General features: G+C 42.2%; 1 protein-coding gene across 1 annotated transcript in view; it reads left to right on the forward strand.

The window, feature by feature from the left end:
* The first annotated feature begins 22,904 nt into the window (after positions 1-22,904).
* Positions 22,905-27,661, forward strand: part of NKAIN3 (sodium/potassium transporting ATPase interacting 3) — a 511,505-nt gene continuing 506,748 nt past the window's right edge. The window contains exons 1-2 of the mRNA XM_059995454.1: positions 22,905-23,187; positions 23,283-23,344. Coding sequence (XP_059851437.1) covers positions 22,905-23,187; positions 23,283-23,344 — 345 coding nt within the window. The remainder of the gene's footprint in view (positions 23,188-23,282; positions 23,345-27,661) is intronic.

Genomic DNA, 27,661 nt, shown 5'->3' on the forward strand with positions numbered 1-27,661 from the left:
ATCACTGATGAAAATACATGAATAATGTTACACATTATAGAGTGTCTTCCACTGTGTGTACACTTTTCTTTTCCTGGCTACTTTATTCTATTTATTTATAGCAAGTGAAAAGAACTTTTTTTCCTTTTCATTTAGATACATTTGTTATTTGTTCTATTGAATGTTCTGTCTGCTTTTCCTGGCAACAATGTCTGCTGTTTTATATTTTTGTTTCTTGTCTTCCATCAGTGTGGCCACTTAGCACACTGCCACGTTTCAGGACTGGAGGGAACACAAAGGCGGTCTTTCTCCTCTCTCTGACCTTGAGGTCTGATATTTAAGGGGGCTTCTTGCACTGTGTCCCCACATGACAATAAGAATGCTATAAATGCCTTGGAACCACTTTCAGTTCAATTCCATTAAGTGAAAATTTATGGAAAGTAGTTCCATGGAGTTATAGGGACGCACCTTTTATGATTATTATTATTGATTGCAATAGGTTTCAGTCCCATTCTAATCCTGGTATTCGGGGTCCATGCGAGGGTGGAGAAGGTACCTGCGACCTTGGACTTGGCTGTTCGTTTTCCCACCATTTGTCCTTGAAGTATGAGCTGCAGGAAGTTTGTCCGACTCAGAGCCTGCCCTCCTCTGTGGGCCCCTGCACCCCAGGAGGCAATGAGTCCCTGCCTCAATTATCCCAGGGCCAGGTACCAGGCAACTCGGGACCATCCCATAGCTAGGCTCCTGCTGAATGTATTCACACTAGCCAGTCCTTAACTGTTCACCTTAACCTGCCTTGCCTTTGCCGGGAAGCCCCTGGAAAGGTCTAGCCCAGGCTTTCCCCTCACTCCTGCTTTCTGCCTACTCATCACCCGAGGCTTCCCCACGTGGGCCTGCGTCGTGTGCTGGGACCTGTGAGTATAATAAACCTTGTTTTCCCAAATCTCTCCTGTGTTTCCTCTTGTGGCCGCACCTGACTGGCCATTACATGAAAAAACAAAATAAAACAAAACACAGAACAGTATGGAATGTTTTAAATGTGCTCTCGGCTATTCAGAAATATCCAGAGATTCAGTGGCAAGGGACATAAAAGTGGATTTTATTTTAATAGAAAGATTCTTCAACTATCCTTTTCACTTTATTAAACTCAGATACCAGGCACTGTCCTTGGCCCTGGGAGATACAGGGATGGAGAAGTTGTGACTCTGTTTCTCAAGGAGCACACAGTCAACTGGACAAGATACAGAAAAACAAATAAATGCCTTTTGTGTATTTGGTGCCCCATGAGAGGTGGAGAACTTGGGGGAGGGGAGACAAGAAGGGAGGGTTTGCATCCCCTTGAGCATCACAGAAGATTGTCTGGAAGAAGGGATGCTTATTTAGTCGCCAAATATGTTACTTTTTTTAACCAGTTGTATTGATGTATATTGACAGATGTCCAAGATAAGAGGCTATATGTATGGCTTTCCAGGAAAAGTCAAGCATTTTGAAGAAGTTTCTTGAAGAAACAATTTCTCAAACTAAAGGATTTCAGAACGGATGGTGCTTGGGTGGTAAACCTGAGTGCTGAATAAAAGGCTTAAAAAATCCTGTACAGTTGACCTGTGAACAACATGGGTTTGAACTGCATGCATCCAGTAATATGCGATATTTTCCAGTAGTAAATACTACAGCAGTACAAGATCCCGTGTTGTTTGAATCCACAGATGTGGAATCCAGGATATAGAGGAACCTCGGGATAGGAGGAGCCTCAGGATGTGGACGGCTGACTATAAGTTATACTCGGATTTTTGACTCTGTGGAGGGTCGCGGGGTCCCTAACCCTCATGTTGTTCAAGGGTCAATTGTATTCTTGTTGGATGTAAAGCTTAAGACATTTCAAGTCTTTAATTATAGGTCATTTCTTTAGGTTTGACTCTACTCCTATAGAAAATATTCAACTTAATGAAGAAAAAATTATTATCCTCATCTCTATACAATAATTTCATTCACTTTATATTATAAATTCTTATTAATGTCTGTCCGGTTAAAAAGAGAAAGAGGGAGAAAGAACCAGGAATTGCCAACATATTATAATGAAAAGTATTAGTAAATACACTCTTTTTTTTTACATCTTTATTAGAGTATAATAATAGAGTATAATAAAGTATAATAACACAACTAAATTGTGTTAGTTTCTGCTTTATAACAAAGTGAATCAGCTATACGTATACATATATCCCCATATCTCCTCCCTCTTGCGTCTCCCTCCCACCCTCCCTATCCCACCCCTCTAGGTGGTCACAAAGCACCGAGCTGTTCTCCCTGTGCTATGTGGTTGCTTCCCACTATCTATTTTACACTCTTGATTATTGAGTGCCTGGTAGTGTCAAAGGCAACTATTACTAATCTTGTTGTTTTTAGAACATATAATACATACAGAATATAAGACGTCTTTATTCTGTGATTCATGAAATTTAGGTTTTTTGTTTTATGATCCCCTCACATACAAAAAGAGGAAGGTGGTGAGTCTTTTTTGAACTCCGTCTCTTAGGGAAGTGCTTTGTGAGCTGCACGGACTGCGTGAGGAGGTTCTCAGCCATGCTTAGTCAGGTTGCAAAGAGCGCAGGATATGTGTGCCATCCGGATCTAGAGACGGTGCACAGCCTGGCTGAACAACTCCTTCATTCAATTCCCTTGCCTTCTCATCTGTCTGTAACACAATAAAGGAAATTAAAATCAGTGATTGATTGTGTTTCAGTGCATTATCATCAAGACCAAACACATAAACACTGCACCAAATGAGAAGCTATTTAACCACATTCTTTTTTTTCTGTCAATCTAACTTGGTGTGTCATGGGCCAAGTAATTGACATTTATTTTATTCAAAAGAGGAAAGGAAAATCATTTATTCCATTTGAGTGTTTCTCCTGTGTTAACAGAACATTCTGTTTTCCTTGAAGAATTTATATTTAGGAAAATATACAAAAATCTTTATTAAATGGAAATCGTTATCATATAACCCATTTGATAGCACTACTATTTCAGTTTTTTCCCTTAACTGTTTCTTATTAGTTTATTTATTTTAGTTCATGGAAATCTTAAGTGTGAATTCTGACATTTCAAATAGGCTAGGAAATTAATTTTCTTCATTAGAAAGGGTATAAGGCTGCTGTTCCTTTTATTGAACCATATTATCTTAGTGCATTAGATTTTATTTGGGTATCAGTTTGATACTCTTAAAATAGAAAAAAAAAAGTAATGCAAAACCTTTTATTATCAAATTTCCTTCCAAGGATAAGGTTATGCCCTGGAATAATTGGCTCGTATATTGCCTTTTATTTGGTTAATTACTCATGTGGTCATAAAGACATTTCGTATTTCTAAATGGGTTATGGTACCAGCGGTGAATAAAACAAGCTGGTGTTATACAGAAGTTAGACATACAAAATGCAAGATGAATCTGGAGGAAATTTTGAGATTGTTTTAAAAAATGGTCTTTTCTCCCCTCTGTTAAAGTATTTGCGACTTGATGATAGAAATAACTTTCCTTTATTTATATGATGATAATAGAAACGACATTCCTTTGTTTAGTTAACAAGTATTTATAGTGATCAGTTTTAGGGAAGGGAGCATTCCAGCCTCTCAGTGTTTACAATCTTTCTAAGGTGGGTTATGGTCATTCATGACAGACAGTGCCGTACTGATGCAGCAGCATGTCCCAGGGGCCATACAAAGTGTCACTTTTCTAACCATCTACCTAACAGCTTTGTTTGAAAAGGGGTCCTGGGATAGGGCTAGCATTGTGGATTTTGGTCAGTACTCAAGTACTTGTACATGTGTATGGATTTCTCTAGGGAGATTTCTCTAGGAAGAAGATTTACCTGGTGGAATTTCTGTTTGTAAATATATATATATATATATATATATATATATATATATACACACACACAAATATATATAACAATATATAATATATATACTTTTTTTCAATGTTACCATATATTGTGAAATTACTTTCCAAAGTGACAGATTTAAATTCCTCTTATCAGTATATGAGTTCCTGCCACGGTTTTATATTTTCAAACTGGCAACGATCGGTCTTATAGTTGTTAAATTGTACCTTGCTGTTTTAAATTATATTTCCATAACAACCCACTATTCCTTTTTATCATCTTTTGTGAATATTGTGTCAGAATCTTTAACCATTTTTTTCTATTGATTACTTACCTCATTGATTTGTAGGGATCCTTGATATACAGTGGATATTATATTCTGCAGTTACATGTTTTGTAAATACCTAATTCCGTTTTCTGGCTGGTATTTAACCTTTATTTAGGATGCCTAGAATTTAAAATTTTCATATACTCTAATTTTATCAGTCTTTTCTTTGGCTCTTCCTATATTCTGGTATTTGTTTAATAAACCCTTTCTTACACCAAAGTTGTTAATTTTCTATATATACTTTTAAATATTTTAAAGATGTGCTTTTCTTATTTAAGTCTTTAACCCAAGTAGATTTTCATAATATGATACAAAATACAGATTTTATTTATATGTGGATAGTCCATTATTCCAGCATCATTTATTAAATAGTATGACTTTTCCACTGATTTGTCGTACCTCAACTTTCATTACTAGTCCAAAATATTCAGTATATCCATTGATCTATTTTTTGATGCTACGCAGTTTTCCCCATTGGTTTATTAGTGTATCGTTAAGCCAAAGAAAGCTATTTTAATTATAATTTTATTAAGTTTTAATATTTGATAGAATATTATACATAATCTTGGCTTGTTCTTTCCATTGATTTTTCAATATGACTTTTAAGATAAAGTTCTAAGAAAAATACTAGTGGAGTATTTATTGGAAAAACTGTAAATTTATAGATTGCCATCTTTATGATTCTGTGCCTTCCCAACCATGAACATGGTATACTCATGTTTTTTTGTTTGTTTGTTTTTAGGTATATATAGGTATTTATGTCACTCGATAAAATTAAGTGAAAGGTCTTACATGTGTTCTCTGGATTAATTCTTAGGTACATTAATGTTTAATATAAATGGTATATTTAAAAAATAATATTTTCTAATTAGTTGCTGCTGTTTTATAACAATTTCAGTGATTTTTTTTTACCTTGACTTTATACCTAAAAACCTTGTTGATTTGAATAGTGTTAACTACAGATTTTCTTGGGTTTTTATATGGGTAATTTAAACATCTCCAAACAATGACAATTGATGTCTTTTTCTGTTCCTGATTATATAACATTTCTTCATCCTGTCTGACTGTACTGGCCAGGAACTCTAGAACAATAATAAATATAAGGACTGTCAGCAGACATCGCTTTCCTTTTCTTAGTGTTTATAGAAAATATTGATTGTTTCAACATTAAATATGATAATGTTGATGGTTTTGTTATAGGTAAACACATCAGGTTAAGAAAGTTGTCTTCTATTCCTAGGTTGGTAAAAAGCTTGTAATATAAATAGGTATTGGATTTTATCATCATGTTATTTTCTCACATCTTCTGAGACAATCCTATGGTTTTCCGCCTTCAATCTGTTAATGTGACAAATGACATTAAAAGAATTTCTATTGTTCAAGCATTCCTGCATTACTAGATAAAACCAATGCCATTATTCTGTATTACTGATGGATTTTTTATATGTATGGTCAACCTAGTTTTCTAATATTTTCAGGAGAATTTTTGCACCCTTAAAGAAATTGGCATATCATTTCTATGTCATCTGCCAGTGGGTGGACCTGACAGAAAGTCATACTGGTGGATGAGGGGAGAAGTTACTCTCTACCTGCTTCCTCTAAAGCTGCCCTCAGTGGTAGCTGCAGTGATATTAATGCTGCAGTGGTAACAGATCTGGAAGTCGTGACGACACTGATTTCAGCAGCGGTAGCAGCACTGAGGGATCCCCATGATGGAGGCTACAGGGAGGGAATGGGAATAATTCAGGAAGTAATGACAATATTAGCTACACCTGTAGCAGCTGACATGCGAGTCCTCATGGTGGCAGCTTCAAAAACAACAGTAATGGCCCAGCCCCAGAAACGCAACCTCCTAGGCTCCTGCTTAAGAAGCTGAACTTGGACATCTGAATGTTTGAAGTATCTGCCACTGACCTTCAGGCAACATTTTCACTCCTGCAACTTAGAAGAAACAGAGATTTCTTGTAGTGACTAATTTTCAAGCAACCCTACCTTTTCATCTTTTGCTCCACACACCCTCACAACTGATTTTTCTATGCAATATAATAAATATGACTCTTGTTTTGTTAGCCCACACAATGTTTTAATTTCTTAATTAACTGCAATTGTGGAAAAACTTGACAGTCCTTAGAGCAGGCAATGCTGTTTCTTCTCCCTGCAAGATAGCAGTTCGCTGATGCCGAGTCATGGCTTCCCCTTTAAACAAGTTCATCACATTTTCCATCCATGCTGCTTCCATTACTACAACTCCTGCCTGGCCCTACACACACTGATATTTGCCGCGCCCACTGTAAATGGTAAACAAACATTGCAGGATTTCAGGAATAGCATCCATTTTCTTCACTTACCGAAGCAAGATGCATTTCAAAAGGTACATAAAGATAATTGCCTTAAACTTCAGTAGTAATGTTTAGAGCCACCTGTAGCTATTAAATGACAAGTAAATAGGCTAATCACATATAGTTTCAAAGTTAATTGTTTGGAAACAGCAGGGTTTTGGGTTTTCTTGGTTTTCTTTTGCTTGTTATTTTAAGCCTTAAGTAAAAAATGACATTACTTGCTCCACATTCTCAACTCTTTGTAGCTTTGCATTTTTTTTCTTCCATGCATATGAATCCTTTGAAGTCAACCAGGGCTGACTACAGAGGACTGTTTGTGCAATCCAATCAGGCTAATTTCAATTTCAAGTGCAGCAGACAGGCATGCTTTTCATCGCCTCCTTTGTGAAGCTATGATGGATTGACTACTGTTGAGTTAGTGAGATTTCCAGGAAAGGACAGTACAAGTGCTGTCCTAAGCAGCCTGTTAATAAATAGACCTCAAGTCTTGAAATCTTCCACTTGCTATTTTATGTTAAGAGTGGAGTAAACGCCACTAAAGCACAGAATACATTTCACTTTGCAGTTTCAGCTGAAGAGCTACCGTTATTTACATTCTCATGTGTTTCTAATAAGAAGTACAAGGAAGAAAGCCCTGTATAAAAGAACATACAGGGGCTTCCCTGGTGGCGCAGTGGTTGAGAGTCCGCCTGCCGATGCAGGGGAGACGGGTTCGTACCCCGGCCCGGGAAGATCCCACATGGCGCAGAGCGGCTGGGCCCGTGAACCACGGCCGCTGAGCCTGCGCGTCCGGAGCGTGTGCTCCGCAACGGGAGAGGCCACAACAGTGAGAGGCCCGCGTACTGCAAAAAAAAAAAAAAAAAAACCAAACATACAGACTTGTAAGAGCAAGAACTGGTAAGAAAAAGAAGTAGAGTTTCATGCTGTCTAAACATATTCTTATTTGCTTTACCCATTTAAAAATACTTTAGTGCAATCTCTTTCAAATATTATGGGTAGAATATGAAATAAGCACCTAAATAACCCTTTAAAATTACTTCTAAATGATTATGATGTGTGTGTTTGTGTTCTTAAGCATAAAAAATCATAATTTGAAAAGATGCATGAGCTATATTAAGCTCAGGAAAAATTAAAGTGTTTCCTAATGATTTTCTTTAATTTACTTTTTATTGCTTGAATTCTTCCAAAAGAAAGAGAAAAACAGAAATATCAAATAATGAACAAAGCAAAGGAAAAACAAAATACATTATGTAACCAAATCCAACATCAGTTCTCAATTAAAGTCAAGAGAATTTTAAACATTGTACTGATCGAAATAATACCTACCTCTTACTGCGTATTCACCATGGGTCTGGAGCAGTTCCAACAGCTTTATATTACTTCGCTCATTTAAGTCTCATAGCACTTCTCTGTTAAGAACCTGTATCATGGTCCTCACGTTACAGAGAAGGGAAGAGAAGTAATGTAAGTTTCTCAAGGCCGTGGAGCTGCTTGCGCAAGACTTGAGCACAGGCAATTGGGCTCCGGAGGTTTCACAACACGTCACTGGCTCTCGTCTCCCAGATACATATGTTTACGTGTTGATTTACAGTCAAACTTTGCTAATGCTTCTTCCATTAGACATGAACATTAATCATGTTTTTAGGGGTCTCAGGGCACACCATGTCTGTCTAATTCGGTCCAATTCTGCCCCTCCAGGTCACCTTCCGTTTGGTTGAAGACTTGAAGGAGGAATTTGGTGAAGCTTGGGGAGAAGAGGGGCAGGTGAGTAAGACTTCACAGAGCAATGGACTTTTTAGCTGATGCCTGAATTTGATGAAGAGTTCCCCAGGGAGAGGTGACGAGGCGACACGCGTGGTGCCTGTCTGGAGCTTGGTAGTGGAAAGGGAAACCTTGTTGGACATTCAGTCGCCCCAGGGAGAAACAGTGGGAGAAACAGTAGGAGATGCAGATGGATGATAAAGAGCTTTGTAAACCATCCTTAGGACCTCACCCACACCTGGACCGCAGCTCAGCAAGCAATAGTGGAAAGAAATCTTCCCCCAGGCTATGGGACACTTAGTGTGCCACGAAGAGGGAAGTTCTGCATCGACCCTGATAACACCTGAGACCTGCTCCAATTCTAGCATTAAGATAATGTTCATTATAACGTTCATATCAAATTTAGGAACCTTTTCTGGCTAGTAAATTCCTTCCCTTCTTCTCATCTTGGTAATCATGGGACCCAAGCCAAAAGTCAGGCCTCTCTGGCCACTTTTCACGGCTCTACTCTTCCACCCTCGGACGCTTCCTCAAACACTGCTTGCTCTTTATCTTCGCCCCTTAGACGGTGCCCAGTGGAATCCAAGATTACTGTGAACAAGTTCTTCTACATTTTCGTTATCTTCTTAGTATTCTCCTAGCACATCCTAACACTTCCATGAGGAGAAAGATTTCCTGGAAGCGGGGAGCTGCTCTCCGACCTCACCAGGTTCCTGCCAATTTCTGAACCTAGAGCAATCTACCCTAAGTCTTTTCCAAGAATAACTGCTCCATTCTTAAATAAAGATGTACCAAAGCCCATGGCATCAGGTTACAACACCACCTCTCTGCCCGCTCGATATGACCTCCAGTCTCTGGGTCACACAGTCTTCTGTATTTAGGGAGAACTGTAGTGCTTCGTTCATGGATTCTTTTTTCCACCCCAATTCCTGCCATTTTTAGGGAGACATAGTTCTTTGACTACTTGATGTCTATTTTCACTTCCAATCAGTTTTTTTCCCCACTTCCTCCCATGATTGTGAGCTGGACCTTTATATCAGCCAGCATTCCTTCATCTTTGAAATCTCCAACTCCTACAGGTCGTCTTCTGAATGCAGCCCTCAACAGAAATAGACCTTGTTTGGGATGCTCTCTAGTTTTCCTTAAACTGAAATACTGCCCTTTCTGTCTCATTTTGTTTTTTGCTGCCACCATGTCCCTGCTTTCTGAGTCTCCTCCTGTGGTCTCTCTGACTCCATTTGTGGAGGATGGTAGTGTCTCATTTCCTATGTGGACTCCAGCAGACAGTGATGGGGTTTCATAATGCAATCACTAATAGACATTGCATACCAGAGGATAAATACCTAAGAAAATTGCCAATAGGAAAATGGCTTAGGACAGTGACTTTGTAAAGCATGTATTATGGAAGTAACAACTGGTGCAATTCCAGGGTCCTGCACCGATTAACCTTTACAAAAGTTATTCAAAGACATGCTTATTTGGGCTTGATAGTCAACCAAACATGAAAAAATATTTGAATTGTTTACATCAGCTCATTATAATCTGTCCTTGTGTGCCCAGCTGAAAAAAATTTTTCCTGATAAAACAAGGTTTTGTTTTCTCTGTATTTCTCTTTAAAGAGACTTTATTTCATGTATATTGTTGATCCATTAACCTTTAACTCACAGTCAACAGCACCATAACTCAGGCCTGAACAAAGCTTATCTAACACACATATTTGGCCTGGATACAGCCTCTTAAAGGGCTTGGAGCCTAAAGGGTATGCTGAAGACAATGTAACATCTAATTTCCTGTAGAAAAGGTAAAATTCAACTAGGCCTGCTCTCGTGAAACTTATATCCCTGGGCTGAGAACCATCTGACAACTTCAGACCAGGGCGAAAAACCCAGGCCCTCTTTAGCCAAACACTTTAGAAATAAGACTGTATTCTGGGCAGAGCTGCTGGACATCATTAGCCAGGTTTTTGCCCCAGGTATTAAAAAAATACGTATAGGGTTTCCCTGGTGGCACAGTGGTTGAGAATCCGCCTGCCAATGCAGGGGACACAGGTTTGAGCCCTGGTCCACAAAGATCCCACGTGCCGCAGAGCAACTAAGCCCATGCACCACAACTACTGAGCCTGCGCTCTAGAGCCTGTGAGCCACAACTACTGAGCCCACGTGCCACAACTACTGAAGCCCGCGCGCCTAGAGCCCGAGCTCCGCAACAAGAGAAGCCACCGCAATGAGGAGCCCGCGTACCGCAACGAAGAGTAGCCCCCGCTCGCCGCAACTAGAGAAAGCCCACGCGCAGCAACAAAGGCCCAACGCAGCCAAAAGTAAATAAATAAATAAACTTATTAAAAAGAAATACATATAGTGATTTACTTTGCTGTATAGTATAAACTAATGCAATATTGTAAAGCAATTATACTCCAATAAAAAAAATAAGGAACATTAAGATTGAGGCCAGACTTATGGTTAGAACCTTGCTCGGAGTGCCCAGAGCTTTCCTTTCTCATTCAAGATCAAAGTTAGCATTATCATGTGCTTTTTAATATGCGGACTAATCCATCTGCATTTCCTTTTTAAAATTGTCTAATGATGTCTATGCTTAAAATTACAAATGACGGTGAAGTGTTATAGGATATTTGTTGTATTTACCTTTATTTCCACCCTTAGACTCAATAGTAGTGACAGGAAATTTTGCCTGAATTTCTGTGCCTTAGACCAAGTAATAATGAGAGAAAAAATTGCCTGCCTTCTTCAAGTTAAGCTCAGAGGATCCACTCCTACTTTCTGCAGGATAAGTTAAGTTTACATCCATTAATAGCAGGTTCATATGTTGGTTATGATAAGAAGGCTGTGCTTTTTCCTGCAGTATGCTTTTGCAGAGCATTTAGATAAAACTCATCCTCTCAATTCGCTTATAAATACTTAGTAACTTAGTCATTTTACATAAACTGCTTCAATTTCAATGAAGAATGTTTTTTCTTAGCATGAGATATAAGCATACATGAATTTAAAAGCAGATCATCTTTATGTCTGTTTCTTCAAGGATATATTGAAAATAGGATTTGCTGAAAACACCAACGATCCTATAAAATATTCAATGGCATCCATAAAAAGGTAAGAGCAGACAAAAATATTCTGCAGCACTTGGATCAGAAATAGGGTCCGCCAGCTTTTGAGGAAGTGGCAGGCTAATCTAGAAGACTTGTCTGCATGGGCATCTCAAGAAGCCCCCAGCAGATGGTGCTAGCATGAGACCCTCCTTGGACAGGGATGAAGGGCAAAAGTTTCTGGTAGCAAATGTTTGTTTCACCACATGCATGACTTTTTGGATTAGCATCATCAATGATTCCCATTTGGGCTCAGAAGAAATCTCCCCTCCCCACCACTGTCCACTTGCCCATCCATTCATTCAACAAACTTTTTTTTTTTTTTTTTTGCGGTATGCGGACCTCTCACTGTTGTGGCCTCTCCCATTGCGGAGCACAGGCTCCAGACGCGCAGACTCAGCGGCCATGGCTCACGGGCCCAGCCGCTCAGTGGCATGTGGGATCTTCCCAGACCGGGGCACGAACCCGTGTCCCCTGCATCGGCAGGCAGACTCTCAACCACTGCGCCATCAGGAAAGCCCTCAACAAACATTTTTAAAGTTAGGAACTAGGCTAGGAACAGGGCAAGCACAAAAAATGAGCCAGGACTGCTGCCTGTGACAAACTAGAGGAGTCCTGGAGGATTCTGACACGATATGCCTGTGCTTTGGGATTATAACTCTGTATTTGAAATGAAGGTTACTGTCAACTCTTTTTTTTAAAGTACTCTGATCTCCCTACCTATTGTGATTCACGGATGTGAGAAATTTCTCAGTGTTCTTATGACTATCTCCTCTTCCTTTACTACCATGATAGGAGAAAATAAGATATAGCATTTAAAGAGTTGAATATATTTCTTCTCCCTACACTTTCCCTCCTCTGCTAAAGAAACAGCAAAAGTCAAATTCCTTTGTCACTTATTGAATTATAGCATGTAAGAACAGCTATCGTGGAGCCAGGTTCTTCTGCGCCTATTGCAAATCCTCAGTTCATGAGCAGAGAATGTGTATCACAGGAGAAATCACGTGTAGTCATATTATATGGCTGAAAAGAGCCATAACAAAATCACTGAAGCGTCTTTTTAAAAATGGCCAACAATAGCATACTACATGCCAGGTATGTAGGGAAAAAAGTCCTTGCAAACACATATGAAATAGTAATTATGCTGTTTAGTGTTAAACACATCTCTTATTGCTAGACCATAAGCATAATGTAATTATTTTACCTTTAAATTATATTACCTAATGACTTAGAATAAACTGATCGTTTAAGATTTGGTAATCTGGCCCACTTTAATACACTATGTTGAAACAATGAATTCAAGTTGAAAGAAGGAAATTATACCAACCTACATCCTATATAGGCTCATATAGCACTACTGCCCACACTGAGGCTGGCAGGGTCCAGCAGTGCTCATCTCCAGGCTGCTTCTGCTTCCCAAATCCCCCACTGCAGCAGGGTCCACGTTCCCCATGCCCTGAGAACAGCTGAGAGTCTAACCGAAGTCATGTTCCCTGGCAAGTGGTTGGGGAAATGGCTGACAATAAAGTCTTAAGAGATGACCTGCTTCATGGGCTTAATATTAGGTTTTTCTGCTGTTAAGTAGGAGACTAGTGTGTACAATAGTTTCAAACATGGCTGGCTGAGCACCTTGGGGGCTTTTAAAATACAGATTTCTAGGCACCACCCTGATCCATTATAAAAAAACGATCAGGGTGAGAGAGTTACCATTTGCTTTTGTAATGCTGTACAACAAACACTGCTAAAAAGCTCAGAGGCTTACACTGCTTTCTTGCTTACAGTTGTGTGAGTGGGTTGTGGGTCAGCTGTTGTGAACAGACTCACCTTCACTTCTGCCCACATTCCATTGGCCAGAGCAAGTCACATGACCAAGTCATGCGGTGCCTCAAGTCATGAGTGAGCTTGATATATACTCTGCCCAAGGGAGCAGGGCGGGGGGAGGAGCATTTGAGGGTTGGTGCTGAGGGACTAGGTGTGACAAACGTTACAGGTGACCCTTATGAAGTCAGTGCTGTATGTGTTGGAGGATTGCTATTCTGGTGCCACTAGAGAATATAAGGGAAATAATGGGCTCCATTCTTTCAGTAACTCAGCAAGTATGTATTGTCACTAATACACACTGTCCAAAGACAGAAGAGGAAATAGAGCTCATGTAATTCAGTAATAATGGATAATTAAGATGGAAAGGGAACAAGAAAAGGGGTACCGTATACAAATTGAGCATGGGCACGAGCCCATCAGGGAAGGATTCTCAGAGGAGGCAACATCTGAGCTCAGCGACCGTGACGGGTGAACGTTTTCTAGAGAAGGGAAGTGCATGAAGGGGAGGGAGTACTCTAGTGAAGGAGGTTACAGGAGAAAATGAGGAACTTAGAAGCAGCATATTATATCTGGCTATGTGTTCTCCATAATCCTACTTCTTTCTCCTCGTGGTCCCAGAGCTAGATTACCTTTGCCAGCCTCCCTTGAACTTGGATATGGCCATGTGGCTGAGTACTGGCCAAAGAATAAGCCCAGAAATGCTGTGTATTCCTTTCCAGGTCTGGTCCTTAAAAACCTTCCACAAGCAAACCTCCCCTCTCTCACTCTTTCCCCTTCAATCAGCTGAACGGGAGGAGGGTGAAGCCAAAAGATGGAAGAAGCTGACTCACTGGACAATCACATGGAAAGTCTTCCGCATTGACTAGCGGCACCGTGGTTAAGAATCCGCCTGCCAATGCAGGGGACGTGGGTTCGAGCCCTGGTCTAGGAAGATCCCACATGCCGTGGAGCAACTGAGCTCGTGCGCCACAGCTACTGAGCCTGTGCTCCAGAGCCTGCGAGCCACAACTACTGAGGCCCGCATGCCTGGAGCCTGTGCTCTGCAGCAGGAGAGGCCACCGTAACGAGAAGCCCACGCACCGCAGCGAAGAGTAGCCCTCGCTCGCCGCAGCTAGAGGGACCCCGTGCACAGCAACAAAGACCCAACGCAGCCAAAAATAAATAAATAAATATATTAAAAACAACAACAACATTTTGTGTGAGGGAGAGAGAAAGTTTTATTGTCTAAAGCCACCAAGATTTAGGATTTGTTTGTTACAGCGGCTAACACTACTTGCTTTAACTAACAGAGATAATGTGTTTTACTGATGGTAAACGATGGCTACGAGGCAGAAAAAGAGGTTAACAGTCACTGACTCGCTGTGTTACTTGCTTATTCTAGATACGTCTGTGGTTAGTTTGAGAACCAAATGCATTAAAAGATGTAACAGCACTTTAGCACTATAAATCTGGGCAAAGCGTTAATGTTAACATGCAGTGATGCCCAGTTGAAGGGTTGGTTCACGCTACAGAGACTGTCTGCTCAGAGCAATCATTAATAGGATGCATTTATGGCAGAAGAAGCATGACAGTGTGTTCTTCTGATAGCTTTTTTATTTCTAATGGGCTTTGACGTGTATTCCCAAAGGTTCAAGCTTAACTGTCGCTGAGATGGGCCTCTTTCTCCATCTTTCAACCTTGGATATGCCTTTTCTCCAACGAGACTTAAGAAACAAAACCCAACTCATTAATCAGTGTGTCATCACATGACTGGAATTAAACAGTAAAGCAGTAAAACCTCTGAGCTAAAGCGACAGCAAGTATCACAGGTGTATTTTTCTGCTTCCATTTCAGAGTATGACACGATCTGGAAGTTGTTCTTTCTGCCAAAAGGAGTAGAAACATAAAGGCTCACCTTTCCTCTTCGAAATGAGGGCTCACAGAGAACTGAGCTTTGCCAAATGGAGAAAGGAGGAGGTGTAAGGGACCGATGAGAGGCACCCAGCAGTAACCCTTGCCAGAAGTGACTTTTTCTAAATGTGAGAGTTGGTAACTTTGTACTGAAAACAGATGTTGAGCTGCACACAGGCAGAGACTGAGAATAATTAGCATATAATTAGAATAAGAGTTTTGTTGCGAGGGCAAGATTACTTCATTGGAGATCATCATTATACAGGGTATCTAGAAGTAGCTGGGCAGAACCCATCAATGTTGGAAGAGAAATACAGGCATGAGCAAAACAGAGTGAGTTCTTTTTCTCACCTCTTGCTAAGAGTGACTCAGATCCTTAGTGAGGAAGAAATGGGAAATTCATGTCAGCATCCCACTGTGTAAAATTTCTTGTACGTAGTATATTGTGATGTTTTGGGTTAGCGATCATGAACTATATGCATCTCACTTATGCTGTGGGATAAGTCATTACCTGCTCATCTCTTTATGATTTTTATAAAATTGATTTAAAGAATCACTTTAAGTCGTTTTCATATATAAAATCCAGGTTGCATCCTACTGATTACTTAGTCAAGGTACCGGTGCCAAGAATGGGACACCAGGTGAGTGTAACCATGTCTTACTTTGGGCTTTTATGGAAACAGACCCTTAGATGAAAATTCAAATGCAAGCAGTTTGTTTGCGAGATGATCCCTGGAAACCACGGAAGCGGAGTGTGGACATGAAACCGAGAAGGGGAAGAGCCAATAAAAGGTATTGGGTTGGCCAAAACGTTCGTCTGGGTTTTTCCATAGGATGTTACAGAAAAACCCAAACGAGTATTTTGGCCAACCCAGTAAATTATGAAACAAATTACCCCTGAGGGCCACGGAAGCTGGGGAAATGATACAGAATATGCACCTTTGACTTATCTTTGCCAAGTGTCGAGGCAGCTGAAGTATTTCTCTTCCAACTTCTATCAGTCAGGAGGTGGAAATTCTCTGGAGCCACAGCCTGCCCTGCATGTGAAATCCAGGCACTGCCGGGAGGAACTGGACCCGTGTGCACCGAAATGGTAAGGACAGAGGGATGCGGTGGGACAGCCAGAGCATCTACTACGAACCGCTGTTGGATGCCATCTTAACAAGACTTTTTCTAGACTGGATGTGCTTCTTGGGAAAATTACTTTTGTGCATCTCCCACTCTGTCCCAGCACCACTGATTTGCCTACACACCTGAGGACCTGTTTGCAGGTACTCAGGATTGACTAAAACCAAGAATAGATTTCTGTGCCTTAATTAATTTTTATTTTAATCAACTTATTTTTATATATAACATATTCAAAACTGAGCTATATTTACAACTGTATTCAAAATCTATCAGTTCCTTACCACTGCTCTGTTAAGCCCACTATGGAAAACATACCAGGCAAACCTAAGAGGTCAAAGGACACTATTTAATACAATGTATAATGTAGCGAGTTGTAACTCTTTCAGGTGAGACCGTAGCCTTACTGAGGGTACTTAGGGATCTAGTAAATGCAAAGGGAATCTATGCCATTTGGCCCGGAATGCCACTTCAAATTTTCAAGACTGCCTCGGAATATCACAGTGATTTTACAAAGGACTACTCATTTTCTCTACTATCAATTTCATTTTCTTATTTTCCCATTCAAAAATATAAAGGGAACTTATACGATTGTATTGTCTTTAATGGTTTCTAAAAATTCTCTAGATTTCTTGAATAAAAATGCATGGGAATAAGCAGCAGCAGATTCATTGTGATTTGAAATAATTGAATCACTGATTTTAAAATGAAAACAAATGTATATTTATGCACATTGGTATATTTTGGGGGGACCATATATGCATATTATAATACCATGGACAAAGTAAAAAATCCATCATTTATATATACCTAAAACATAGTTTGCTTGGGCTTCCCTGGTGGCGCAGTGGTTGAGAGTCTGCCTGCCGATGCAGGGGATGCGGGTTCGTGCCCCGGTCCGGGAAGATCCCACATGCCGCGGAGCGGCTGGGCCCGTGAGCCACGGCCGCTGAGCCTGCACGTCCAGAGCCTGTGCTCCGCAACGGGAGAGGCCACAACAGTGAGAAGGCCGCATACCGCAAAAAAAAAAAAAAAAAAAAAAAAGTTTGCTTCATATTAGCCTGAGCTAATGCACTTTATATTAGGTTTTACGTTTCTGATGGGCTACTGTTCAGTATTGCATATGCCTGCTGTTACATGTGTAGCATATTTTATATGATTGTTTCTTACTTTTAACTACTTATTTTTAAGTATTATTAGACTTACCAAAAAAAGGTGTTAAAGTAAATTATAGAGATTCCATATACCTTCCTTAATGTTACCATCTCAGATAAACATTATATAATAATATAGGACCGATTCTGGAACCAGAGAGATGTGAGCAAATCTGCTGCAAAGGTTCATCATCTTGTAGAGATATTCTCTCCACATATGGTGCTGAAATGGATAAAAATTTTAACATCCTTGGTTTAAAAACGAGAGAAAAAAGAAAAAAAGATCTTTGCTTTCCTTTGAACACAATGTAATCCAATAGACAGACAGATAGATAGATAGATAGGTATCAAAAGATAGATAATACATACACACATACATACAAAACCGAGTTGGGTGGCATCAGGATTCACTGACTTTGTATTAATGTTCTCTTTTTTGCTTTCAGTCATGCCACCTTCTCTCGTTCTTTGTTGGATGTCTAGCTAAGCCACCATGCAGAGGAGTCTAATCTGATCTTCTGAAATCTTGAGAAAAGCAGAGGGCAGGGGAGCAGATTTTAATGGTAGTAAAAGAAGTGTTTGTGTCTCTGATATGAGGGCTCTGACATAGTAGGCGTGTAGTAGCGTTTGTTGCATAGAAATCCCCAATGGTCGCCAGTGTTTGGCAATAAACTACTGAGTGAGAAATGCTTGAACTCCTGGTGTCAGTAGTGGTGGCTCAGTTCATGATATTAGAAACACTCTACATGCATATCATTGCAATATTAATTATGATAATAGTAGCCACAAGATCAGTGCTGTTAGACCACTAAAGTGTGTGCTAGGTAAATATTAATTGAGGCTTAGTTTTGAACCCAAACAGAAATTTAAAAAGATGGTGCTTGGTTATCCCTTTCAGATTTTAAAACTAGCTATTACTAATAATTCTTGAAGCAAAATATTCCAAAGAAATTTCCTCGCTTTCTCCTTTTGTAATTCTCGAATCTTCCAGGCTTTCTGGTGTCCTTAAAAACACTCTTACATCCCCTATCCATCTTCCACTTCTTTCTCACCTTACCTCCTAATAAAACAGCCCTTGGTGGGGGGGGTCACTTTTAAATACTATGATGTAAAGTGCTTGTAATAGCAAGAAGTATCTCTCTCCCGTGTCCCCAACACTCTGGGACATTCATCGCTATGCATAACAAGTGAATCAGTTCAACTAGAATTGACTGTGGCCTCAGCAGACATTGGACAGCACAGTGATGTACCACAGCCTTTACCGCCATGCTTCACACACTCCACTTGTAGGTCTCCACATTTTGCTACAGGGTGAACCTTATCTTTGCTCCAACTGAGCAGCCATCCTGTCATTACAATGTCTGTCAGATATTCATGAAGTTAAGCTAGTTGTGGAGGATTTAAATTTTCTTGCTTAAAAAAGGTGCCAAGAAGGGCCCCCCATCAAGCAGGCACCAGGGCAAAAAGCACACATTTAGGGGCACGTTTGGGAACTTTTCTCAATGGAGATAGAAGAACACTTGATCAAACTGCACACTATTTCATTCAAACAAAAATGCAGACCTGGAAGTCTTCAAAAAAATTTGTTTTAAAAAGCAGTGAAATAATTAAGGAGGAACTTTAATTCCTTCAAGCTGGTGTCTCAAATCTTAGTATTTGAAGTCCTGTGAAATCTAGACATCTGCACTTCTGAGTCTGGTCTCTAGGGACACTCTCTTAACTCAGTTATCTCACTCTTCCTGTGCATAGGTATCTTGCTTCTCTCTCAACTTTAAGGGGGACAGGACTGGAGTTTCTCAAAAGGAATTTTACCAAGAAACTGAGAAATAAAAAGAAGAAAGAAAAAAACCCATAGACTCTGATGTCATTAGGGTATGTCTGCCTGTGTATACGTATATGTTTCATACTTACTGTATTCTACATACATGTGTGTATATGTATATAGTCAATACTGTGCGCAAAGTGTTATGCTAAAAATGTGCACATGTTATCTTTTTTAATTCAGCAAATGTTGAGTTTAACTATTGTTATAAGCACTAGAGAAACAGCATTGTTTTGAGTGGGGGAGATGGGAAATTATAAACAAAGCAATGTTTTGATTGAAAATGCAATAGACTGACTGGGGTGTTAAATCAGATGGCGTGGTCAGCAAAGGCCTCTATGGATGTGACATGAGGTGAGGGAGCAAGACACATGTAGGTGGAGGATGAAGAAGAACTGTCAGGCTTATTCCCATGGGGCAAGTTGTATATCACGCCCACTTTACACAGGAAAATGAGGCCTCGAAGGGAAGCGAAGTGACTTGTCTGAGATTCTACAGTGAGGAATGACACAACCAACCATACATTGGATTAGTTGATCCTTAGATTATTATTTCTTCATTAATAACTTTTCCAAAATCCTCCCTGGGCCCCACTGTTTCCATTGCTCAGTCACTGTCTACTCTCTTCTCCTCTCCTCTCCCCTCCCCTTAGTGACAGCACTCGGTGACAGCACTCAGTGCCAAGTGGGCCCCGCTCCATTGACCTTCTGCTTTCCCTTCCCACCTCCAAGCCTTCGGGGGAGGAGAGGTAGTATATCACTCAGCTCTGCAAACTTGGCCTTTGCCAAGGCAAAGCTAGCATAGCCTTTGACATAATAAGCAATTACGAAAAGAAGAAAGAAGTATTTGAGGGCAGCACTGAGGAAGAAAGGAAACAAAGAAGGAAGGGAGGACGATTTTTAGTTCATGATGGAATTCAATTTAGAAAAGGAATGAGAGACCGAAGAGAAAAACAGAGGTAGTTTCACACACTTTCTAGACTTATTACTAGCACTGTGCCATCTCTGAGTCTTTCCTCTTCCTCTCTTTCAAAGCCAAATGTATTTTTCAACTGTCTTTAACTGTACAAGGAAGAAACGCCGATCTGGGTCTATCAGTAGAGAGGGCAGTGGGAAAGGGAAAGGTATAGGAGGACCCTCCTGGTTCCCTGGAATCACACCATGTGAGTGGCACTGACTCTGAAGATAGGGTAAATGCAAATTACTACGCCTGCTTCCCAGTGGGGAGCAGTTAGTGCCAGTGCAGGTGTCACTCGCATCCTAAGATTTAAAGGCAATATGGTAAACACGTACATCAAGGCGCTCTTGAGTCACATGACCTGGCTTTGAGTTCCTCTTGGTCCATTCAGTAGCCGTGGGATGCCCTGTTCCCATTTCCACATCTTTGCACTGGGGATGCTCATAGCAGCCATTTCGTAGGCTGTTCTGAGGGCTTAATAAATGAATACACATAAAATACTCAGCCTGGTGCTTGGCAAGGACGCTGCAAATTTGGTACTTCCTAAAAAATAAATAAAACGATGAAAAAAGGATACTGGGGTAAACATATGTAAATGTGGAGGGAAAGAAGGGCCATTATGTTTAGTATCATCATTCATCACAATCCCTGATCGTGAAGAGGCTGTGATCATTTCTGGACGTTGTAGGTAGACTAGTTCATGTTCTCTCCCTCTTCAGCTGCCTCCTACAGCTTTCAGAGGGGTCAGTGGCCTGGAACTTTCTGTGTTGTCCTTTTCTATATTCTAAATTATCTATTTGTCAGGGTCTATTTTTTCCTGTTGTTTTCATTCATCATGAATGGTGACGGTTATGTTTATTGTGCATAAAAGAAGCATGCCCTCATGATCTCTGATGTCTTAAAGGTTGGGTTTAAAAAAAAAAAAAGGAAAAAAGGCTTCTGCCTCTATTAGTCCCCTTCTCCCAGACAATGGACAGAGGTGGAATCTAACAACTCGTGTTCTTGACCCCTTCATTGACCCAGATCTTCAGACTATTCCGTGTGTCCCTACTAGCATTTCAAAGACATCATGCAACCATTTTCCTGGGAGCTCTGTTTTAAGTTATAAACCTCAGTCCTGAAGGAACGGTTTAGAAAGAGCCAGTTAATTTCAAAACAAATAAAAACCAAACTCCCGGTAATGTGTGAAGGATTGCCTTGAGCAGAGTTTCCCTGCACGGAGTGAATTTTTAAAAACACAGAGATCTCTCTCCTTTTCTCACTAACCTACCACTAAGGACCCAAGAGGGCCGCAGTGGGTTAGAACGGGGTTTCAGTGCCAAGATCCGCAGAAAACCTCTTGAGACAACTGGCCGGGAGGCTTGTTCCTGCCTTTCCAGGTACGCGAGCCCCGTGCGTTGTTCCACCAGGTACAGCAAATGTGCCCATGAAATCTGACACCGAGCCTGAAGAAACTGAATCCTCCGCAGAACTCCTCCGCTCTAATCTAGTAGGTGAGAGAGAGCAAGAGAGCCTCCTTGGGGTTCATGGAGAGTTTGTCCTGGATCTTAACCATCCGGGATTTCCAAGCCCCTTCCAAACAATTTCATTCTCTCTAGGGAGAAATCATATTTATCCTCACCCAGGAAACATTCTCCATTCCTAGAAAAAGCCACGCGTCCTCTCCTTTCACGCCTGGTGATAATCTCTACAGCATTTTAGTGGAGAAAACCTACGCCAGGTCTCGCGGCGTCCCGCTCCATCCCCGCGCTCCCGGCCGGCGCACCTCCTCGCCGCAGCATCGCCCGCCTCTCGCCCATCCAACTCGGTCAACTTTCCCCCTGAGACTCCGGCAGGGGCGCCCTCCGGACAGCCGGCCGCAGCGGCAGGGGCGACCCTGGCCCCGAGATCCCGGAGCCGCGCGCCCAGCGCCGGCCGAGCGGACGCGCCCGCGCTCGCAGCCCGCCGTCTCGGAGCTCGGCCCGCGCTCCGCCGCGCTCGCCCGCCCTCGGCTTCTCGCCTCCGGGCCCCGTCTCCCACGGGCACCACGCCGTCTCCACTCCCACCCTCTCCACCTCCGGGGCACCTCAGCCGAACCCGGTTCCCTCCTTCGCACCCGCCTTGACCACCTTCCCGACACCCAGCACAGCCCCCAGCGAGAAAGCCCCGCCAGGGTCTCCCCAGTTCCACCCGCTGCCGAGGGTCTCCAGCACCCGCAGTCGCCCCTGTTCACGCTCATTCATATTCATTCGCATTCTCATTCTCCTCGTCCTCCCTCTCCAGACTCCAAACAAGACAGGCCGACCCTCCCCCCGGCACTCCCTTCCATTCATCCCTTCCCGCCACACGCACACGCACACGCACACACACGCACGCACACACGCGGCCCTCTCCACTTTTCAGACGCCCACCTCCTACACACTCCCCTCCCCTAAACAGACTTCCACCCACTCACCATCTGTAGCCTGCCTTCCGCCCCCGCCCCGCCCGCCCGGCCCGCCCCCCTCCCCAAGAAGCAGACCTGCACAGCGGGCGGCAGGGACCCCCGCCAGACGCTCGGGTCGTGCTCGCCGTCCTGACCTCTGCCCGCCCGGGAAACTAACAAAGGCGGCGCGCGAGCCCGGCCCCGAGAGCTGCGAGCGGCGGCCGCGGGGCGGTGGAGCCTGGGCCGGGCCGGGCGAGCGCCGGGCGGGGGCTGCTCAGGAGTTCGGAGGCAGCGGCGCCGGACGACGCAGACCTCTGGCGGCGCGCGCCGCTCGGACAACGCGGGCACCATGGGCTGCTGCACCGGGCGCTGTGCGCTCATCGGCCTCTGCGCGCTGCAGCTGGTGAGTTCCTGCCCCGGGACCGGCCTCGCCGGCTCCCTCCGCGGAGCCGCGGCGCCGGGCGGGCGGGCGGCCGAGCCCTGCACTCCCGCCGGCTCCCACCCTCCCCGCCGCTCCCCTCGCACTGCCCTCCCCGCCGCGGGCACTCACCGGGTCGCCCTGCGGGAGGGCGCTGTCTCTCCGCGGCCCCGGGAACGGGGGTTCACGCGCCCCCGCCGGGCGTCGCCACGAGGTCTAGGGGCTGCTGCCCGGGCGCCGGGGGAGTGAGCGACTTCCCAGCCCCTGGGTTGGCCGGCTGGCTTTAGCACCTCCGCACTCCCGCTGAAGTTTCACAGGGGCTTGTGGGCTCTCTCTTCTCGGGATGGTTTCCAGTAACGTTGTGTAACAAGGTGCGTGGGAATGCCCAGGTCCGAGGAGACGGGGCGAGCTCCAAGTCTTAGTTAAGAGGCGGTTCTTCCCTCCTGCGGTTGAAAGGGGGTGATTGAGGAGTCTTGGATCTCCAGGAAGGAGGTCGCGCTGTGTGTTTTTAAACAGAGTGTTTCAGCCCCTGCCCTTCCAGTTTCTCTTTAGGTTTTGTAGAAATGTTGCGTGTTCAGACAGCGACAGACTGACAGCTGTCATCAGGGAGAGAAGGCGCAGTGGCTTGTCAGGAAGTGCATGGAATGGGAAGAGTGGAGATCGATAGGGCTTTCAGTGGGGAGCGAATGCTTATCTTGACATATGTCCTATTGGGACCTAGACTGGGCCTGTGGTCTATTTCATAGTCGCTTGAGGTCAAGGCCACAGACCTTACGTGTGAGACTTGTGTGTGAGAGATTAATAGACATCGCTCTTTTATTACACTTAATACAGACTCAGTAGATGCTCTGTCAAGCTTTCTTCCAAGTGTTGTTTTTTAAAGTCATAAACATTAGCTAGCATATTTTGACTAGCAAGAGGAAAAAGGTTTTCGGTGAGTTTGACCAAGTCATGTCAACCCTTGCAAGACTCATTAACTGAGGGATAAAATAATGCTCTTTATTTAATAGTTAGTCCTTGTACCCACGAATGTTTTAAAAGGCTTCACTTTTCTCCTCCATGTTTTACTCTCCCATTAAACCTGCACTTTCGAGGTGCTCTTCATTGTTGACATAATGTGTGCATAATTTATATATTTATAGATCCGGAATCAGTGACTACTTTTCTTTAAACCTGTGGAACAGTCCCTTTTGTCCTATTGAACAATAGGATGTATTTTATAGAGTTTCCTTGAAAAATAATTTGAAAATTCACTGGAACATGAATTTTTTTCATTAAGGAGAGAAGGTCAGAGGATAATTTACACTTTGGTTATCAGAAGTGGACGTGGCTTATAAGCTGGGAAAACAATAAATATTTAGTCAACTTTGAATATGCAGAATTGTAGATGGGCACACTGGAGTGTGTAATCTATAGTAGCAGAATCCTTTCTGTTTTCTGTGGAAGTAACATGGAAGGGTTTTTGATGCAGCGGATTTATCAATGCAGTTATGATTTCCTTAGCTGAGGTTGTGATACTTGTGATGGTGATGTGTTTGGTGTTTCGTGTGTCAGCCTCGAATGCCTGCATTTTCCACATACACCTTCTCAACTGATAGAAATGCAACTTACTCTTCAAAGCTCATCTCAGAATTCCACCTTCTCTATGGAGTCTTCCTTGGTGCTCCAGGTAAAGACCAATCCCTTCTTTTCCTTTAATTGCACGGTAGGTTGCTTTTTCCTCTGTTAGAACACATTTCATCCTCTTACATTATTTTAGTGATTTCCACATTACTAGACCGTAAGCAGCCTGAGCATAAGGATCAAACACTGTTCATCTTTGTAAACCCTGCGAGTCCTTAGGAGAGCTCGTATTAGGAGAGAAAACATACAGCTGAATGGATGACGGTAATTAACATTTGCCATCCATACCGGGTTTTTGCATGAACGTTATTTTATGTTACCCCTAAAATTATCCTCTGAGGAAGGCACCCATTTCACAAGCTTGCAGATGAGGCAGCTGATGCTTGTAGAGTTAAACACCTTCTTCAGATCAATAGGTTTTGGATGGTAGAGACAGCCGCGTGATGGTAAACGCTTAATAATTGGATCTCGGACAAAACAAAACATATATGTATATTTTAGGTTGTTACATAATACATTATAAATCTTATATATAAGGATGTGTAGCAGTCACTTTGACAAATAATAAAACACGCAGTACTCTTTATTGTAAATTCTACATAACCGATTAATTCTGGCAGGATCTCTTTAGTTTGATGAACTTGATGGACTCTTGGTTCTGTAGTTCTGACATAAATGCTGGTTAATATTTTTATTTCCTTTGAGGAGGAATAGGAAAGTGAAACCAGGAAGTTGGTATTGTGACTTCACTCCATCGATGACGTGATATTGGTTTGAACCCAGGTGGAATTCTAGACTGCCCCTCCCCCCCATAGCCCGAGGCCAAGGAGGGGCAGAAGAGGCAGGCAACTCCTGATTGGTAGGCGGCAGGTTTAATTTGCAAGAGAATTTACAACACTTGTCTTGGAAGGGCTGCAAGCTGAGTTGCTCTCCGCCCCCACCCACAGCAGCCAGAATCTTCAGTTTATTTAGAGGCCTTTTTGGGTTCAGTCATGTCTACTGTCCAGATGGTCTCAACAACACATTGCTCTGTACAGGCTGCATCCTTGAAACAAGCCCGACTGAGGGAATGGTGGGCAGGACATATATTTGAAGACTGGGAGGGAGTGGGGAGCCTCTCATTGCCCGGGTCCAGCTCGAGGGTCAACTGGAGGTCAGGTCCTCTCCATGACCTCCTCCAAGGTATGAGCAGATTCTTTGCGGAAGTGGGTAATAGTTTTCAAGTACTGGAAAATTATTTCCTCAATTTTTTTTTTTTTAGTTTAACTATAGGTGATTTACAGTACTGTGTTCGTTTCAGGTGTACAGCTTCAGATTCTTTTCCATTATAGGTTATTACAAGGTATTGAATATAGTTCCCTGTGCTGTACAGTAAATCTTTGCTGTTTATCTATTTTATATATAGTAGTGTGTATCTGTTAATCCCAAACTCCTCTAATTTATCCCTCCTCCTCCCCTGCCCCCTTTGGTAACCATAAGTTTGTTTTCTATGTCTGTCTGTTTCTGTTTTGTAAATAAGTTGATTTGTATTATTTTTTTAGATTCTACGTATAAGTGATATCATATAATATTTGTCTGACTTACTTCACTTAGTGTGACGATCTCTAGGTCCATCCGTGTTGCTGCAAATGGCAATATTTTCTTCTTTTTTATGGCTGAGTAATATTCCATTGTATATATGGACCACATCTTCTTTACCCATTCATCTGTTGATGGACACTTGGGATGCTTCCATGTCTTGGCTATTGTAAATAGGACTGCTGTGAACATTGGGGTGCGTGTATCTTTTCGAATTAGAGTTTTCATTTTTTCTGGATATATGCCCACCAATGGGATTGATGGATCATATGGTAAATCTATTATTATTTTTTTAAGGAACCTCCATACTGTTCTCCATAGCGGCTGTACCAATTTACATTCCCACCAACAGTGTAGCAGGATCCCTTTTCTCCACACCCTTTCCAGCTTTTATTATTTGTAGACTTTTTGATGATGGCCTTTCTGAACCATGTGAGGTGATACTTTGTTGTGGTTTTGATTTGCATTTCTCTGATAATTAGCGATGTAGAGCAGCTTTTCATGTGCCTATTGGCCATCTATATGTCTTCTTTAGAAAAATGTCTATTTAGGTCTTCTGTCCATTTTTTGGGGTTGCCTCAGTTCTTCTGTGCTATTGGCAATATAATGACATGACACAGTTTAGGTTGAATACACATTACTAGAAAAAAGTTTTCCATCACTTTTTTAAGTCTAGACGATCAACAAAACAATGTTACACCCTGATTTTTAGCATTTGCCAATTTCTTTGGTGTAAATACTCCCACCTTGGCCAGTTTGAACTACAACATTACATAGCATTTCCATCATACAGATAAAATAAGCATAAATAACCTCAGAAGCATAGAAAAAGGAAGACAGTAAAATAATGAGGAAAGGATGTGTTTTAAATATTTAGTCCCTCTGTTTTTAATACAATTTAAAGTTTTTATTATTTATTTTAAAATAATGATTGTGTTTTACAACTGGCTCATAAAATCCTAAAGGTCTAACTTTCTGATCTGCTGTAAGCCTCCTCCAGCATGCCACTGGGTAGGACTCCCAGATCTCTTGTTGTTTCCACTGAAACCAGCTGTTATTATTTTCCCTTTCGTGTTTTTTTCTGCTCTCACCAACTGTTGGAAGATGGGGGTTATGAAGCAACAAATAAGTGCGGGTGTTGAGGGCGCATGGTATTCGGAGGACACATTTGCTGAAGAGAATCTACGTGCTGATGACTGAGTCACTGTGCGGACCATTAAAAGATGGTCCATTAATTCCTTCTTAAAGTTAAAGAAACAAATGAAAGGTTTTTATCATCTCATTCACACTTCATCCGACCTCCCTCCTCCCCAGATTGGGGATATCATTAGGGAGAATTTACCATTTTGAGGCTAGTGTATTTGGATGCTCTTTGGTTTGCAAAATCTCACTGTTCTTTCTACTTCCTTCACTGCACTGCTCTGGCCACCTCCCATGTTACTGTGCTTCTACCCTCGAGCACATTTGTGTGTTTGCCTCAGATGCCA

This window comes from Delphinus delphis, chromosome 17 (assembly GCF_949987515.2).
Source record: "Delphinus delphis chromosome 17, mDelDel1.2, whole genome shotgun sequence".
Lineage (NCBI taxonomy): Eukaryota > Metazoa > Chordata > Mammalia > Artiodactyla > Delphinidae > Delphinus > Delphinus delphis.